The 17,887-nt window shown below is 38.1% G+C and overlaps 1 protein-coding gene across 6 annotated transcripts in view; it reads left to right on the top strand.

Annotated features, from left to right (window-relative positions):
* Positions 1 to 17,041, top strand: part of HELZ (helicase with zinc finger) — a 73,975-nt gene extending 56,934 nt beyond the window's left edge. For 4 of the 6 annotated variants that reach the window (XM_048965414.1, XM_048965419.1, XM_048965415.1 and 1 more), the window contains 9 exons: positions 2,326 to 2,377; positions 3,168 to 3,361; positions 5,730 to 5,940; positions 6,418 to 6,494; positions 6,915 to 7,482; positions 7,865 to 8,105; positions 9,273 to 9,786; positions 12,470 to 12,722; positions 14,805 to 17,041. In XM_048965414.1, the coding sequence (XP_048821371.1) occupies positions 2,326 to 2,377; positions 3,168 to 3,361; positions 5,730 to 5,940; positions 6,418 to 6,494; positions 6,915 to 7,482; positions 7,865 to 8,105; positions 9,273 to 9,786; positions 12,470 to 12,722; positions 14,805 to 15,136 (2,442 nt within the window). In that variant the 3' untranslated portion in view covers positions 15,137 to 17,041. The remainder of the gene's footprint in view (positions 1 to 2,325; positions 2,378 to 3,167; positions 3,362 to 5,729; positions 5,941 to 6,417; positions 6,495 to 6,914; positions 7,483 to 7,864; positions 8,106 to 9,272; positions 9,787 to 12,469; positions 12,723 to 14,804) is intronic. The other 2 variants (XM_048965417.1, XM_048965418.1) reach the window with 2 other exon arrangements.
* The last annotated feature ends 846 nt before the right edge of the window (positions 17,042 to 17,887 follow it).

The raw sequence follows: 17,887 nt of genomic DNA, 5'->3' as shown, positions 1-17,887 counted from the left end.
GTGAGATAAGTGTTCAATTTCATTAAAGATACCTGGTAATACAATATAATGCCTGGATTATCTCACTGACAATGCCCTCCAGGAGGCCAGACCTCGCAGGCATTAAGAGGGCAGAGGGGGGCAATTACCACTCAGCAGTAATTTTGTCAGCTCTTTTCATAAAATCAGGTGGAAAAAAGTGATGAAAACACAGTCCTTGCGTCCTTAAGATGATAAAAATCAACACTGAATTTTTTTCGAGCTGTTTTGTGATGTATTAGTAATTAATTCTATTTTAGTAGTTTTTTTGGTAGTTTATTTCAAAATGTATTTACTTAAATCTTAAATAGTCTTTAGAGAGGCAATTAAATTTGTGAGGTATTCTGCTGTACGCAAAGGAAAAAATGCATTTTTATTGCAAACTATTGAAATTCATTTAGATTTTTACCTTTTTTATTTTATTTTTGAACTTCAACAATACAAAACAGAAAGCCTTCCTTTTAGCAGTCCTTCCTGAAAGAGATTTTGTAAGTGAGAGCATTTGGCTTCATCATCAACATGCATTCCTCCCTGAAACAAACGTCTTTTGGAAGCATCCAGGGATGTGTCAAAACAGCACACTTACAGAAAAACAAAAATTAAGGAATTCTTTAAGCATTCTCATGAGTGCTACAGCCTTGAAGGCTCTTCTTTTTTCTTTAGTGTCACTTTAGAGTTATTTGAAAATGCAGGTATAGTAGTCTTGTGAATAGACTCTTACGTTTTTTTCTTCCAGTTTGTTAGCAAACTAAGCACACGTGCTATAGAAATCAGAAGGCACACTTTGAATCAACTGGCACTGTAATTTCCATTTAAGATCTGAAGTGTTTTAACCACCTCTATCCTAACTATAATGAAATCTCTTCCCTCTGAGTGCAACTGGCAGCTCTCACATGCAAAATCAGACAAAGTGTGCAGTTAGTATTCCAGTGTTACAGAAAATGGCTGAGCTAAGTGATACATTTCCCTTTGCTGAAGTTGTAAAAGCAGGCAGTTAGCTGAGCTCATTTTCAGCCTCGGAAATGCAGTGTTTAACATAAGAAGATGAAAGGCTGAAATCCTCATGCTGATGTCTTTTATACTGAGAAATAAGAACAGTGTGTAAGACACCGTTTTGTGTTGATTTTATGGACATCCATTGCAGTTCAGGGCCATCAGAACTATTAAAAGAAAAAAGCAGAAAGGCAAAGCCAGCACCTCTCTTTCCCAACACAGAAATGGTCTCAGTTCATTTGCCTTCATCCACATGATATGGTTACATCCTGAAGCTGCTGCTGGACAGGACAGCTATTATCAAATGTGTATGATTTACTGTTTTGGTTTTAAAAATATGGCCCTTATAAAATACAAATGTGGTAGGCAGAACAGACATTCGTTGTGCTTCTGCACATCCATCTTAATGCTAACTGACAGCATAACAGGTACAAAATGCTTTGTTTTAGCCAGGAGTGATTGTTAAAGAATGTAGCTTCTCTAAGGTTTATTTTAAATTGTCTATTCGCTAAAGGGAACAAGAATTCAGATTTCTTTTTAAGTACTGTAATATAACGAAAAGTAATTATTACTTTATTTTTCAATAATTCATTTTAAAAAGGGGAGGAAATCCAGAGACCAGTTCTTTAATCTAGTTTATGCATGAGTCAACACTGTCAAACAACCTGTCTTGGTACCCTGACTAATTTGCTCAGACTGCTGGAAAACTGCCTAGACTTATCTCCTGGGCAAGAAAAGTTTTGCAGCATCAAAGGGTTTTTACATTTATTTTAAACTTATGAATGTATTTAGGTCCAGATTAAGTAAGGTACTCCTATTGCTCAAAGTACTTAAGAGCATACAGATATTTGAATATGTGCTCATAGTTTATGAATATTCACTACTTACTTGATGCTGTAAACTCATCAGCTCCGGAGGGGTAACTCAGTTCTGTTAGCCTCCTTTTCTAATGTGCATTTCATCAAGGACAATCAGATTCCTTGGGGTGCTCTGGTTCTGTATTACAGTTCTGGGGGAGCAGTGGCAAAGGTGCAGAGGCAGGGAGGGAGGGAGGGTGATGTGGGGTAGGGAGGCAGTTTCTAAGGAAGTTGAGTGTGCAGTTTGCGTAAAACTGGTGGCTGCTTTGGCTCCAAGGTTCTTGATCTGGAACCTGGAGAAGAAAATGGATTATGCTTCCACTGAGAACTGCCACTGAAAGGGGGTACTGAGGGTTTTGCATTTGATTCAGTTACAATGTTTGCTTGAAATGAAAGCAAAGCTTATTTTAATTTTCAGTCTGCAAAGCATTACTATTACTGTTTTTCCCTTTTAAAGGGCAAGGTCCATCATCATAACCAGAATGACCATTTCCCACCTGATGGAATTGGTAAGTATGTGCTATAATAAGGAATTTCTCTGAGCTTGTGCTAATTTGGCTTCAGTCAGGTTGATAGGAATTTGACACGAACTGAGTTTCTGATCTGCTCTCTATCTGAAATCATTTACTTCTTGCATGCACTTGGGAAACCAACTGTAGACTGTTAAGTGTGCATCAGATATTTCCCAGGTTGTCCCATAACAGCTATTACATGAACTAACTTTTTAGCTCTATCATAGTATCGATTGTGGATTGCTTTTAAAACAGAAAAAGTTGTTTGACATTCATTGTGCAAAATACCATACCACCAATGTACTGACAAGAGATAGGACATACTATTGCATGTAGTGTTACATATTTGGAACTTACATTGGACTGTCACATATCCACATAGTACTGAACACACTTGCAAGACAGCATGCTGCAGCTGAAGAGTTTTGTTGTTAATTTAAAAAGGTGTTAATTTAAAACTTGTCTTCCCTGCTGAAGAAAGGAGGATGGTTCTGTTATGATGCAGCGTCTAGCAGCTCCTGTTACTGTCAGCATATGTAACTGGTGTGGGGCCTTCTCTTTATAACACAGTTACCAGTGACCTGTTACTCTGTATCTCAACTTATATTTTCTGCCTCTTCAAATCTCTGGGATAAGTTACAGGATTTAATGTATGATTAATACTTTTTTGTCAGTATGTCAGTTATACGTTGCTGGTGTTGCCCATGTTGCTATTAGTATGAAGAAAGAAATAGATGTCATGTTCTGTTAGTATGTATACATGTATCTTTTCTTTTTTTCTCTCCAGTTCAGCCCAATCCTTCTGTTCTAATAGGAAATCCTATCCGAGCATTTACTCCTCCCCCTCCTCCTCTGGGACCTCACCCCAACCTGGGGAAATCTCCAAGTCCTGTTCAAAGGATAGATCCACACACTGGGACAAGTATTCTATATGTACCTGCTGTCTATGGAGGAAACATGGTCATGTCTGTGCCTTTGCCTGTAAGAATTCATTTCCTTTATTTTTTCCCCCACACCTCCACGTCATTTATTTTATGTACAATAAATCAAGTTATTGAATATCAGTTACTGAATATTTTGCTGCAAGTTCCAACACTTCACCTCAAATTTATGTCCTTATCTGACTCGGCAGAATGACTGTGCACAGGACCACCCAAAACAGAGAACTTAAAACTGTTGTTCCCTCAAATAACTCCAGACAACATAAAAGCAATTCCATGTTAATGTAATTTGGCTTATTTTTTTCAGCTACTGACATAGGCACACCAGTGGGATCTCTCATCTGACTTGAGATACCTGCATGTGAATTAATTGCCTAGTCCAGTTCTTAATTGTTGGAGAGATGTGGGCAATTCAGAGCAAGCTCCATACTGTTTAAATTGCCTGTTTTGGATGTCTGCAGTGCAAGCTGTCTGAAGTATAGTGATAAGAAAAATAAGCATACTGGGATGTTTTCCCCTTCCAGAAGCTCACAGTGAACTCGTTTCCTCCCCAGTCCCCTTTGCTCATAGCAATTGGGAGCAAAATGAAGATCTATAATCAGGTCTCTTGAGCTACACTTCGTATGGAATTTTGCAGTGCGTCTAGAATTAGTTTACCAAAGCTTGTGCAAGTTAAAGAAGCAGTCTCTGATTTAATTCTAGCCTTCACAGTCCTGTATTTTGGGAGGAAAATGGGGAGGAAAGAACAATGGCTGCAGAAACATGTTGTAACATGTATGCATTATCTGTGGGATGGACATGGAACCCACAGATGTATGTGTGTTTAATTCTATCCAGAAATCTCTAAGTATTTGCATACATTTCACTGTTGACTACTTGAGTCTTCTACTGAAATGTAGGTTATGGTCCCTGTGTAAGGGACGTGCTGTAGGAGCTCTAATTTCAGATATAAGTTATAAATTAACTGGCAGATTGGTTTTTGTTGTTTTTTTTCCCTTCACTAGGTCAAGTAATTTGCCTTTTTCCTAGCTTACTGGAAATCTACATTTGATGGATAAACTTAAATGCAACAAGAAGGCGAGCAGCTGTACCTTTGTCATGCTTGCTCACATTGTGTTAATATCAAACCGAGATCATTTGAATTTTTTCTTTTATTGTTCCAAGCTTAATCTATTTTTATGTATTTCTAACTAAAAGAAATGTATTAGAAAATAAGTATTTTGTGCTCACCTTCCCTGAAGATGGATTTTTAAAAATATTTAAATGGGAAGACTGAGGTATTAATGAGGACAGCTGCTCAAAGAGAAAATAATTGGATATGATTTGAGATTGTGTAGATGCAACTGCAGCCCAAAGCTAAAGTTCAAAGTGCATATTTCAAGAGCAAATACAAATTTTAAAAAAAGAATTGCTTGCAAGTCATTACACTTGAAAATAACTGAGATCTGAGGTAAAATGTATTTATATTTGTGTAAGATAAAATGATCTCTTGTCTTAATTTAAGGTTGTTTCCATATCTAATGTAAAAACATGGGGAGTCTAGTTGTGTTCTGTCGTCAGTAAAAAGAATACTTTGTCAGCCTGAGTGTTGGTAATTCCTTTCCTAGCACTCTCCTCTTACTCATGTATCTATTTGCCTTCTTTTAATAAATTCCCTACAGGGCAAGATGGAAATAATTTGATCCAGAGCTGCCATCCTTTGCATTCCTTATAGGAATGAAATTTAAAGTCTTGTAAAGTTTCCTGACTTCTTTACATACTTTCAGGAAGTGGATTTTACTTCAAATAAGTAGGAAGACAGTCTGCAAAGATGTATCATGTAGAATAGAGTGGCCCTCCGTGCGGATAGTCGATTCCACCAGTAGTCCGGTTAACTTCATTGAGTGTCTTGTGGGTGTGGAGGTACAGTATGCCCACGCGTTCTGTGTTCCAAGGCTTACAACACTGGGTGATTAAAGGACCATAAGGAGGTCCTCAGCTTAAAGAGTTCTCTCTCTGTTCCACCTCAGACCTACAGCCCAACCTCTCCTCAGCTAGCAAGGGAAAGAGCTTTGTTTTGCTGAACCTGTGGATACTTATGAAGCCAAAAACAGAATATAATAATTATTAAAATGTAATTTGTCCATCAACCTTTTCTGTCTTAATCTTGGCACCACTGAAGCCAGAATGGATTTCAGTGCAATAATTTTTACAAGGGATTGTCCTCTAAAACCTTTATTTTTTGCTCCTTGCCACTAGACTGTCATTATCACTCTCCTTTTCAGTGTTACCTGTAGCTGTGTGTTAGAGTGTCAGGCCACCTGATGTGTGGAAAGTTGCTTTTTACTGGTGTCATATAAATGTGCTTGTTACATTACTTCCTTTAATGAACCTTAACAGGTTGCATTTTTATTTTTTTAATTATATAGGTACCGTGGACGGGGTATCAGGGTAGGTTTGCAGTTGACCCTCGAATCATAACTCATCAAGCAGCTATGGCATATAATATGAACCTGTTACAGGCACATGGGCGTGGGTCTCCTATACCTTATGGCTTGGGACATCATTCACCAGTTAGTATAGGACAGCAGCAACAACTTCAGCATCCAGACAAGGAGCAACATGAGCAAAGTCGAAATGGTGAGTATTTGAAATTCCATTGTAAATCAGTTTTGTTTTCCTTAAGTTTGTAACTTGAGAAATCCTTTCCATAACACCCGACTTTCTTTCTTTCTGCCTTTTAAGTGAAACTGAGGAATATGCAGAGTTAGGGAAACAATCAGTGTTTTATGTTTTACCAATACCAATAGAATAATTCAAATACTGTGGCATTCAAAAGAGGAAGCAGTCAGAACTTATTGGGGAAAAAAAAGAGGTGGGAAGATCTTTTCTGTTCTGCAGTCCAGTGGTAAGTGCAAATAACATCAGCACCAGTTAAGCTGAAAGAACAACTAATTGAAGATTAGTGAAAAAAGCTCAGAGATTAGAGGAAAAGTTATTTGGGTAAATTGTGTTATATTTCTATGTTACTGTAAATACTAATAACTCTAAATCTTCCTCCATTTGGAAAACAAACTTCCACTGTAACTAGTTTGTACATTTCTTGAATGTTTTTAGGTAAAAGCGAAGGCACTGCTGGACCTGAAATCAATAAAATTCGGACACCTGAGAAGAAACCTGTAGAATCCAAGCAGGTTGGTTTGCCATGTTCTCTTTAATATTCCTTTTTTTTTCTAGATGCTGTTCTGCTCTTTTTGTTTTGTTTTGTTTTTGAGAAGAGGCTTTCAATCTCTTTCTGACTTCCTCATATTTTTATTTTTTGGTAATTAGAATAGTGACAGTAGGATTAGTTACCTTCCTTCAAGAGGGGAAAATAATTTAAATTCATTAGAGAACAGCAAGGAATTAAATTGAGGGCTAGATATGTCTGCTGTGTAATGAAGAATGTATTTGCTGTTAAATAAAGAAAATAATAGTTCTGTGATGGGTAATGTTCCCTTCCCATCATACTGTAGGAGTTTTACAGACTTCATTCATTGTTAAATGGCTGTATTCACTGCTGACATTGTCTTTTGTTTATTAGGTATATTTTCTGAGTTCTTCTCTTTTTCTAGGTTGACTTAGACGCAAATTCTCAGACGAGAAGCCCGGAATCACGTTCCAATGTTGCTTACCCTAATGCTAAATTTCACCGTAAAGATAATCTTAACCCCAGGCAGCTGAATCTGCATCTCACCCCACCCCACTCGCAGTACGCAGTTCCCAATCGCCACTTCCAGCACCTGTCCCAGATACCAAGGCAGCCATATCCTCTGCAACAGCAGCAAAACCTTTTAAGTCAACAACAAAATCATTTGCCTGAACAACAAAACCAAATGCCACCACAGCAAAGCCAGGTAGTTCAGCAGCATAATCATTTGAACCAACAGCCTCCACAACCTTCGCAGCTTTCCCCTGCTTACCAGGCAGGCCCTAGCCAATCTTTTTTTAATAACCCAATTCCCCACCGACCACATTCTCCTGCTGTAGATGCTGTGATTTCAGAACAACACCCCCCACCTATGTTACAAGAAGTCAGTAATCCTTTGAGGCCTATTGCACAGCACAACCCTGTTCTGCCAACCCACTTGAACAACTTCATTGAAGAGAATCCATCAGGAATGCCCCTAGGGGACACTTTAGGTAGGTGACTTTTCTTTATTTAAATTGGGTGTTCAGTTATAACGACATTGAAGTGAAAATGAAGGAGTTATTTACCTTTCCAGGCATATTGCTCTGAATTGGGTCATTGTTGGGTTAGTTTCCATAAGTAATGTCATTGAGCATAATTTGCTGCTTAAGGCATGTTTGAATATTCAGCCCTTTATTAGAAGATTCGTGTTTGTATGATTTTCCTTATAATTTAAATAACCAGGTTATACACTGCATTGCAGTTAGTTGACAATAGGCCTTGAAATATGCTGTATAAAAAGTATTTTTTTTCCTGACATAAAAATCTTTTTTTTCTCTTAAAAAAAAAAAAAAAGGGCATTAGATAAATTTTTTTTTAAAACTATTTTTATAGATCGTATGCATGGAAATGTAGCTTTGGAAACAATAAGGCAGCAGCAACAAGCCAGGTTACAGCAATGGAATGAACATAATGCCTATCTCAGTCAAGGCACAATTCCATATCAACACCATCACCATCCTCATCTACCACATCTTCCTCAGCAACCAATTGGATTGCATCAACAGCAGCAAGTTAGGGCAAACTGGAAACTTGCCAGTAATACAGAAGATGAAACAGAGGCAACATATTCAAGGTATTTGTTTACTGAGTCATCAGAGCTTGTATAAAATTGAGCAGTAGGCATCTATCTGTAACACTGTGATCTGGTACAAGGCACTAAAAGGTATTGCATTTTGCTGCTGTTATTATGAAGGTTAAAATAGTTGGCAGGCTGACTTGCATCTATGCTTTTGTTATATGTTATGCTTTATTCTGTTTACTGGATCATAATGAAGCTATAGTGCTTTTTTTATTTGTCACTAAAACTGTAGTGAAGAAAATACATTTATAGAGTATCTCAGTGTTGTATTTATAGAGTGAGTATGGGAAGAGGGTAAAACCCTTGTGCTTTTACAAGTGGTATCTGAGAGTAGTTAAGGCCTGCTAAGCTGCAAGTTTTTCAGATTGAATTAGTCTTAAAAATTTTGGACTTCTGTGCTAAAAAACCAAGCCCCTGCCCACAGCACTTCTCCCAAGTCGAATCCAAACTTCTCTTCCTTTTTAAAAAGCCTTTGCTTTTAAAGAGGATTAAAAAATATGCTTATTCTTGAGATGCAGCATTAGGGGGCAAGAAGGAAAGCCGTTAAACGTAAGCCAAAAAAAAAAAAAAAGTTCCTGTGGCCACCAGCTTTAATCACATATATTGTAAAGGCCAGATTTTTAAATTGCCTCTGTTTACTGTCATCTCCTACTGTGCTTTATTTTCCATCTGGTTTGTTGTAGCCATGGTAAAGCCTGTAAATGCTCTCTTATCTGACTCCGTAAAGTGCTGAACTGTATATTCCCCACCTTTTGAAGAAGTTTGGAAATGTACAAGTGAGGGAAATCCCTGATTGTTGTGGATTTTACCTTTTAAAGAGTTAAAATTTTCCTCTAACTGTGTGAAGACTTTTGTATAATAAAGCAGGAAATCCTTACTTTGGTTGTCTCCTAAGAGATAACAAAAATTTGATTCTTCTGACTGAAAAGGAAATCTCAAGAGTTATTAAAACTTTGAGTTGCTTCAGGTGGGTATTTCATCCAATTAATCCTCTGTGCCTAATTTCTGATAGCTCACAGTCATACCTTTTGAAGTTAGGGTCAGCTCAAAGATGAGTGTATTTAAATCCAGTGTTTTGTGCTTTGAGTTTTCTCAGTCTCAAAGAGTGGGATTTTAGAAAAAAAAACACCTTTTCTTGATACATTTATTCTGTCAATACAGATTCCAGGATTTGCTCAGAGAACTGTCACACCGTGATCAAAGTGAAAGTCGGGACTTAGCTGAAATGCCACCCCCTCAGTCAAGACTGTTGCAATATAGACAAGTTCAGCCCAGAAGCCCACCAGCACTCCCTTCTCCTTCCTGCAACTCTAATCACAGTGGTCACTTTCCTAACTTCACTGAAAACAACAGAGACATTGAAATCCCCAGTAACCCAGCATTTCAGCAGCATTTACCCCAAATATACAATCCCCCTTTCTCAATGCCATCTGAACACATAACCCCATCTCCCTTGAAATACCTGCAACCTGATGGATCGTGGACTTATGCTAACCTACAGCAGAATCACCTAATGGGGCAGGGCTTTCATTATGGTATACCTCCATTGCCCCATAGGTCACAACAAAACCCTTTTATACAAATACAGAATCATCAGCATGCAGTCGGTCAGGAGCCATTTCATCCACTCACATCTCGAGCAGTATCTGCTTCTTCGCTCCACAGCTTAGAAGAGGTAGGCGTTTCTGTCTGCTTATGCAATTGTTGTGTCATTTTAATATCAAGTTATATTTTGAAATGGTCATGAATGCAAAAAATGCCTCGTGTTTTAAAAGCTTCACACCAGGGATTTCTTTGAGGTCGAATTTTCTTCAAGTCTTCTGTTTACCCTTTGTGTATTTGTGGTTCTCCTCACTGCAGGTATAAAGTTTTCTCTGCTTAATGGGAGGTTACCCCAGAGAGAGAGGGAGGTTTTTTGGGGGGAGGGGGGATTTTTTTGTTTTGTTTTTTTTCCTCCCAATTGTTGCTCAGTTATCTACAGTCATTTGTCTGGAGTGCAAATGAACCACGCCTCAAGTGAAAACCCATGAAATGATTCTCTGGAAGGTCAGCATGGGTCAGCGAGCCACTTGTCTTACTGCTAAACTGAACGTGTGTGTTTTCATACTAATTGGAGACCAGAAACAGTAGGTTTTTTGTTTTTAATAAACATGGTATAAAGCTTGATTTAATAAATCCCACCTGACCTGAATGAATTCTGTCTAAAGCCATTCTGTGTATTTTAGGGACTTGGTGTTGCACATCAGTGCAGAGATATCCAGCTGTGTAGCACAAATCCTGGTCCAGCACAGACTTGCTACCAAAAACTGTGTCTGTCCTTTCAGTCCTTTTTGCTCTGCACTCTCGTGGAGGTGGTGTTATTTGATTGAAGACTGTGAGCACATACAGCTAGGACAGATTGTGTTGTGGACAGAGATCTTTAAACCCTGTTGGAATCCAGAGCGCTAAGGGGTGTATGGTACACAGAGAGGGAGTGCTGGAGCCTGGCTGCATTAAAGGAAGGGCAGAATTAATACTCTGATAATCTTGGACCGACTGCATGTGATCAAATATTGTTACATAAAATTAAGTGGCCTGTTCTGCGATACATTTCTGTGAGGGTGTATAGAGTAGCTATGGTATCTGTGCTCATTGCTGTCCCGTGTAATACATCTTTCATTGCCTTTTGATTTCTGGAAGTAGAAAAAAACTTTTTGTGCCTGAGAAAAATAACTAAAATTGAATTCTGGTGCATCTTACAAATTTTTGTCTTCTGCAGATCCACAGAGGTTAATGCAGTCCTCGGGCCCAGCTAGAGCTGTAGTAAGATTTGGATTTATAGGCATTTAGAAATTCTTTGTCTCAGTCCATTAAGCTGTATCACCTTGTATAAAATCTAATACTTTGTGACAGCATTTAATGCCATCAGTACAGCGGGACATAAGAACAATGGCTCTTCAGCAGTAAACTATTAAATATTCCTACAGAGTTTGTGACAGCTCCTGCTATCTGAAGACAAATAGATTGAGTCTTTATGTAATCAGAGCAAATTCATTTTATTTCTTATTTCTTCCTCATTTCTTCTTCCTTTGAAAATATGTGACAGAAATGCAAAATGTTGTAAAGGTGTTACAAGACAGGACTTGCTTGTACAGTTTTCAGGAGGGCTTGAAAGCTTTTCATGTGTGTAGTTAAGCCATGTTTGAACGTATCAGAGGGAATAGAATCATAGAATCATTGAGGTTGGAAAAGTCCTGGCTCGTGTTCAGCCAAGTGCTGACCAACACCGCCAGGTCTTTTGCAGCCAGGCAACTTTCCAGCCACTGCACTTTGGTAACTTCCCAATCACTTACCAAAAATATGAAGTTGACCATTAAACTTAATAAAAGGAAGGGCTTTTGACTTTATTCCAGGCTATAACTTACAAGTTTTGCTTCTACTGATGTTATAGGATATCCAAATGTTATTTCCTTGATATATTGTAGTTCAGTAGTTGTGATAGGAGCGCACTACTTTTTCTGTTTTATAGGTGATACAACAAATTGGTGCATTGCAAGCAAGTTTTTGATACTTCCTGGCTCATTTTTTGACATTTCATTAGAATGTTTGCATTTCCACTTTACTGAGTGCTTCCATGATGTTTCTGTAATTTGTGCCCTTGCTAGCACAGTGCAGAAGAAAGCAAATGCTGTTGTGGTTTTTGTTTGTTTTTAAATAAACTATAATGCAATTAGCTTACTTTGAGTCCTGAGAAAGCTTAGTGGTTCTGTGAATCTTGAAACCAACAAGTTAATGGAGATTCTGCCACTTTCATTTATGTGATGGAGAGAATTTTCGGAAGGAAGGAATTTCTGTGGTTTGAGATAAAATTCAATTCTTTGCATTGTTTTTCTTGAAGTTGTGCACTTCTCCAGAGCCTTCATTCTGTGTGCATGTACATGAAATCAAGTGTACATCTGCATTTCTTTAAACTCTGGACCTTGGAATTGAATTTTCTCGTGTTCTCATATGTTTTTGTGCTTCCTTTATATCTTGTGTAAATGCTGAGTGTCTTTCTCATCACTCTGAGACACATTTCCTGTGTAGGAGTGTAAGATATAAGGGTTGGTTAAAAAATAAAAGTAAAAAAAGAAAAGAAGGAATCTTAGTTAAAGCGCTTTACACGTCCTCCATCTGTTTTGTGTGGCTAAAGTACTTACATACAACATATATTATACAACATATTTGAAATGCACTGTTTTTTTTTTTCTAAATACCCTTTTTTTCTTTCAAGACATGGAATGGAAAAAAATTGGAATAAAAAAATGGCATTTGCTACATAAAGTTGAATAAAAGGACCAAAGGGTCTTTTTTGTTGTTTTTCTCTTTTGTCTTTGCAGTATGAACCAAGAGGACCAGGCAGGCCGTTGTACCAAAGAAGAATTTCCTCTAGTTCAGTCCAGGCTTGTTCTGAAGAATTAAGCACTCCTCAAGACAGTCTTGGTCAGTGTAAAGAGCTTCAGGACCACAGTAATCAGTCATCCTTCAACTATTCATCACCTGAGTTGTGGGTAAACTCCTCCTCATCTGCCCCATACCCAAACATTCCATGCAATGGAGCCAACAGAGCAGTTCCACACCGGGAGTTGTTAGGTAGGTACAGACTCGATCTTTGCTTCTCTCTCCACTCCGTTAAGGAGACTATTTAGGTTAAGTTCCTTTGTGCTGAGTTAAAAGATTCAAACTCGAGGCACATCCTTCAGGCTCTTTGTGCTTTCAATGGATAATTAAAGAACTGAATGCATGATATTATTCTCATCAAGGTTGGTGTCCATTTCTGGTGTTGTTCTGTAGGTTTTGGGGTCACTGACAGGAAGAGCTCAGGAACCCTGATTATGTTGGGATCTGTTGATACCACCTTTTGTTGCTTTAATGTACAGATGAAGAACACATTAATGAGTAAAATCCTCAGAGCAAATACCTATAAAGTGACTTACCTGCATGTTTGCTGTCCAGAAATAAATGCTAAAGTAAAGGGACAAGTTTCCTGTGAATGTGTTCTCTGTTCTGGTTAAGTATGATTTCTGTTTTGTAGATACATGCATATACAGTGTTGTCCTGACCCTCATCCTTTATTTAACAGTTCTGAAACAAATCTCCCATTTTTATGAATGCTGTGCTTTTCTGCTTTTGCAGCTCTCTATGGTGATAATATTTACAGGCCAAATGGGCTTTGTAGTGCTGGAAGTTAATGACTAGTAACCTCAGTGTTTCTGGTTACTTTTATTTTTGTATCCATGAGATAAAAAATCCACAAGAATGAGAAGCTATGAACTAGTCCTGTGTCTGTATTCACTGCCTGGGAGTGAGCACTCGTGACACCAGACAGTTCAAGGACTTATATTCCCTGTACATCAGAAATGGCTGTGGCTCAGCTATTCAGTTCTATCAGCTCGGATTTATGGAGAGTGCAGAGAGAGCTGCTATGAATCACTTGGTGTTGTTATAAGCAGGCACTTCTCAAAATTGCAATTTGAGAGCTTGATTTGCAGAGTTGTTTCTCTTGATAGGAAGATAGGGATTTAAGTTCTTGTTCAATATGTGGGTTTTTTTTTGTTTAGTTTTCCATATTTTCATCTCTCCCATGCCTCATTTTCACCTCTGGCCATACTTGTTGGTTTTCTTCCCTTAGTGCTCATCTGAGGGGGCATTTTGCTGGTGTTCTATGGGCATATTGTTGTTCTGTGGATATGCTGTTGTTTATTTGCTGTTTTTTTTACCTTAGTTTTGTTTCGAATCATAGCAACCTTAGTAAAAATGTTTTGCTTATGTTCTTTCCCCATTATTCTTCTAAGGCATTTTTGAGTACTTCATCAACAACAAAAGGGTGAGCACAACCCTTCCAGTGAGAAACAGAACTGTATACCTCTGATTTGGTATCATTTGATCATACGTTCTTGTGTGTGCACTTCAAAATAACATTATGAATTTAAAGAAGTAAATAACTACAGAATATATCTGTTCCTCAACTGCTGAGCTGTTCCATCTGTAATACATACCTGCATTTCAGTGTAGTTTCTCTAGCTGTGTAAGACAGCAGAATTCCCCTGATAAAATTAAGATGCTTCATTAAGATTCAAGAAATCCGAAGGCAGTTTTATACCTATGGTTTAAAGAACTGCTTTTTCCTGTAGTAAGAAGTTGTTAAATATGGATCAAGAACATATCCATCAGTGGAAATGCACTTAGACAAAAATATCATTAAGTTGGGTGGCATTCAGAAGGCCAAGCTGCTGCTTGAGAATGCATTACATGTGGTGCTGCAGATTGCAATTTGAGCCTTTTGTGGTGTAAACCAAGAAGAATGAAATGCTCTTTGTGCTGTGTCAGTGGATGAAATGTCTAAATTAGGGTACATCCCATTCCGAAGCAGCTTACCTTCCATCTGTGCAGTACTGCAGGTTCAGTGTTACCAACTCTGAATGTGTGCATGGAGAATTGTGTCCAATGATGTCAGTCTAATTAGCATTGCTGGCAAGGCCACACAAGGGCTGGTAGCTGGGAGTGCAGCTAGGTAACTGAAGAACAAATTGCCTTGGACAAAGAGGAACTGAATAGAGAAAGTTGGTTGGGGGAAAGGCTACCAGCAGAGGTAGTTTCTGTACCCCTTTGTGCCCCTTTGAGCTTACTGAAGTCTGCTGTTCACTTAACAGACTCTGCTTTCTCCTTTCCCAGCTCCGCTGAAAACAGTCAAGCCCCCAGAGGAGCACCTGAAGGCTGAAAACATACAGCTCTCCAATTCCTTCAACTACAACGTGCTGCAGCATCTCGGCCAGTTCCCACCTCTCATGCCCAACAAGCAGATCATGGAATCCAACAGCACCAGCCAGCAGAACGCTGGTGGGAGCAAGCCTGTCATGTCCTACGCAAGTGCTCTGCGGGCTCCGCCGAAGCCCAAACCTCCTCCTGAGCAGACAAAAAAGAATAGTGACCCTTTGTCTTTGTTTCAGGAACTTAGCCTAGGTAGTTCATCAGGTAGCAATGGCTTTTACTCCTATTTTAAATAATCAGATTATTTTTTTTAGAGAGAACTTAATTTTTATTTGTGTCAGTAGGTCTAAGATAGTTGGGGCTTCACCTGTAGTTGCAAATATTCCCTTTGTTTATATTAGTAAATATATCCTCACCTAATTGCTTTGCTGCTAGACTTGCAACTAATTTTTTTTAAATTGTATTCCATTATTTTGCATTTTTTGATGTGGGTCGTTTTTGTTTTTTTTTTGGAAGCTTTTCTGTAGGAAAACACACACATTATTTTTTAATTTGTGTAATGTTAATGATGTGTTTGTTGCATTAAACTAGCAGCTGAGAGCTTACCTGTAAAACTTCAAAAGGAAAAAAAAAGAGGAAAAAAAAGAAAAAGAGAAAAAAAAAAAAGAAAAAAAAAAAAGAAAAAGGAAAAAAAAAGTTTGTCTAAATTGTATTTAAAAAGATTGTAAGTAGCATTTACATTTATTCAATAACATTAGCATACTATGCTGGATTTCTGTACCAGAAATGGCCAGTTAATGTAAAAATGTATGTTATTTCTGCTTAAATTCATTTAATTTTTTTTAATAAAGATGCAGCATCTTCTAAATACTTTCAGTTTTATCAGCTTTTTTGTGAAGGGATGCTGCATTCTCAGACTTTTATAGTTTTAGATCCTGTATGATGTGGTATTGTATTTTCCATTCACTGTAGGGTAAAGTAAAGGCATTCTTTGCAGACACCTATGCCATTGTTTGGAAACATTCAGATAAGTATTGGTATACTGAAAAGGAAAAAGAAAACAGCAACAACAACAACAAAAAAACAACAAAAAAAAAGAAACAAAACCAAAAACCCAAAAAAAATGACATTTTATTTTTGGACAAGCTGGTAATATAAGCTTGTTTGAGAAGTTAATTTGATAGGTTTTTTAAATGAATCATGAAGCTGAAAAGAAATTTTTAGGTATGTTGGTGCTTAGTAGATTTAATAACTATTTTAAAAAACAAATGGCGTGAATTTAGTAAAAGATTTCTTTTGTTTGTTTAATTTTTTTTCCATTATGCATGTGTAAATGTTTGTAATCTGGCTTTTTCCTCCCCCTTCTCCAGTGGTATCAAGAATTGTGCCGCTTTAATTTTTTTTTTCCAGTAAAACTTTTGGTACATTATTTGATGTTTACATTAAAATGTGACATTATACAAGGAAATTCAGATATTTTGCTAACTGTTTTGTTTGAGGAACGTCATTAAAGAAGAGATTTAATGTTTGTCAAAGCTGTATCCAAATTAATCCAAATCTTGTGGGGTAAGAATGGTATCCAGGTTGCTTATCTGAGTCCTGCAAAATTGTGCACCAACCTGGGCCTTCAGGAGTACAAACTGAGGGGAAAAAAAAGCAATTAAAATTAAAATTGAGTATTGAAAAAAATAAGAAACAAGTGTGAATGATAACGCAGAAGATAATCTTTGTGGGTAAAGATTTCTGGTCTTGCACACTGTTCATATTTTGGATGGGGTGTTCGCTTAGTTTCTCCAGATCAGCAGCCCTCCTTTGACACTTGAAGAAATCCCTTCAGATCTGGGAAACGCTGAATTTTTTACTGAGCTGGGTTTCTTTGCAGTGTTCCTCTGCTTACTACACACAGGATTCAAGTGGCAGAGCTGTGTGGAGGTGATGCCAGGTTTTCCAGCTGTCCGTGGGACGCCGTGCGGACCGGCAGCGTCTGCTGCTGGATCCCTTGAGATTTTGACTCTGGTCACAATCATTATTTTTGCATTTGACTTCACGTTTTAAAGCAAGGGTCTTTACACAAAGGGGCTGATTTAAACTCAGTACACTGCGGAGGTTTGCGTATAATTTTTTTATTAGGAATCTTTGCTGGTTTATGATTCAGAAATTTATCTGAGGAAAAAAAAAACCTTTTTTTGTTTTTTTTTTTTGGCTGTAAAGAATAGCACGCGTAACTCGTTAATTTATTTCCTAACGTCTATACCAAACAAAAGATGCTGGGGGAGGGGAAAGCCCCTGCCAAGATGAGCTGAGCCCTTCAGCACGTGGCATCAAATCACGAGGACTCAAAAACGAGTAGAGGCCAAATTCTGCAATTTTGGGTTTTGTGCTGATCTGAAAGCTGCAGAAATAGGTCCACGGGAAATTCATTGCAAGGGCCGGGCATGTGCTCTGTACACGTTAGCCTCAGTCATTTTATTTCAGTGGAGCTGTGCCGGTCCTCTGAGAGCCTGGCACTCCTCTGAGAGAAGCAAAATCTGTGTGCCTGAATGTTATAGTCTGGGAGGAGCTGTGGGTGAGACGTGCAAGACTATGACAAGAGAATAGGTAGGGTTCAAATGCACTTCACTTCGCCGAGTTGGCATTGTAATTTCAGGGGTTTCAAAATCACTCATTTATATGGAGCAGTCTTTTGATTCTGTTCACCATATTTGAATATTAAACTAATAAACATCACTTGATAATTTACCGCTATCTGTGAATCAGTTAAAGGGGAGATGGCTGCATCTCACCACGCTCTGTTCTCTTTCATGCTTTATCACATTTTACCTACACTGAAAATATGGGTATTTTTGTCATGTGCTTTCAATTCAGTAACTCCATGCATGTCCCAGCAGGTTCGGGTCGCCAATTTATCTAAGTGCTGCCACCTGGAAGTCTGGGGAGGATATGGTGGAGATCTTCTGTCTGCTTCGGTTGTATTTGTAATGAATCCGTTCTATTTCTTGGAAGTTTATTTTTCTTTTTCCCCAAAATGTTATTTTGCAATGCTTTCT

The sequence above is a fragment of the Lagopus muta genome, chromosome 18, assembly GCF_023343835.1.
Source record: "Lagopus muta isolate bLagMut1 chromosome 18, bLagMut1 primary, whole genome shotgun sequence".
Lineage (NCBI taxonomy): Eukaryota > Metazoa > Chordata > Aves > Galliformes > Phasianidae > Lagopus > Lagopus muta.
Note: the sequence above shows the minus strand (reverse complement) of the source record. Positions and strands in the feature narration are given on the sequence as shown.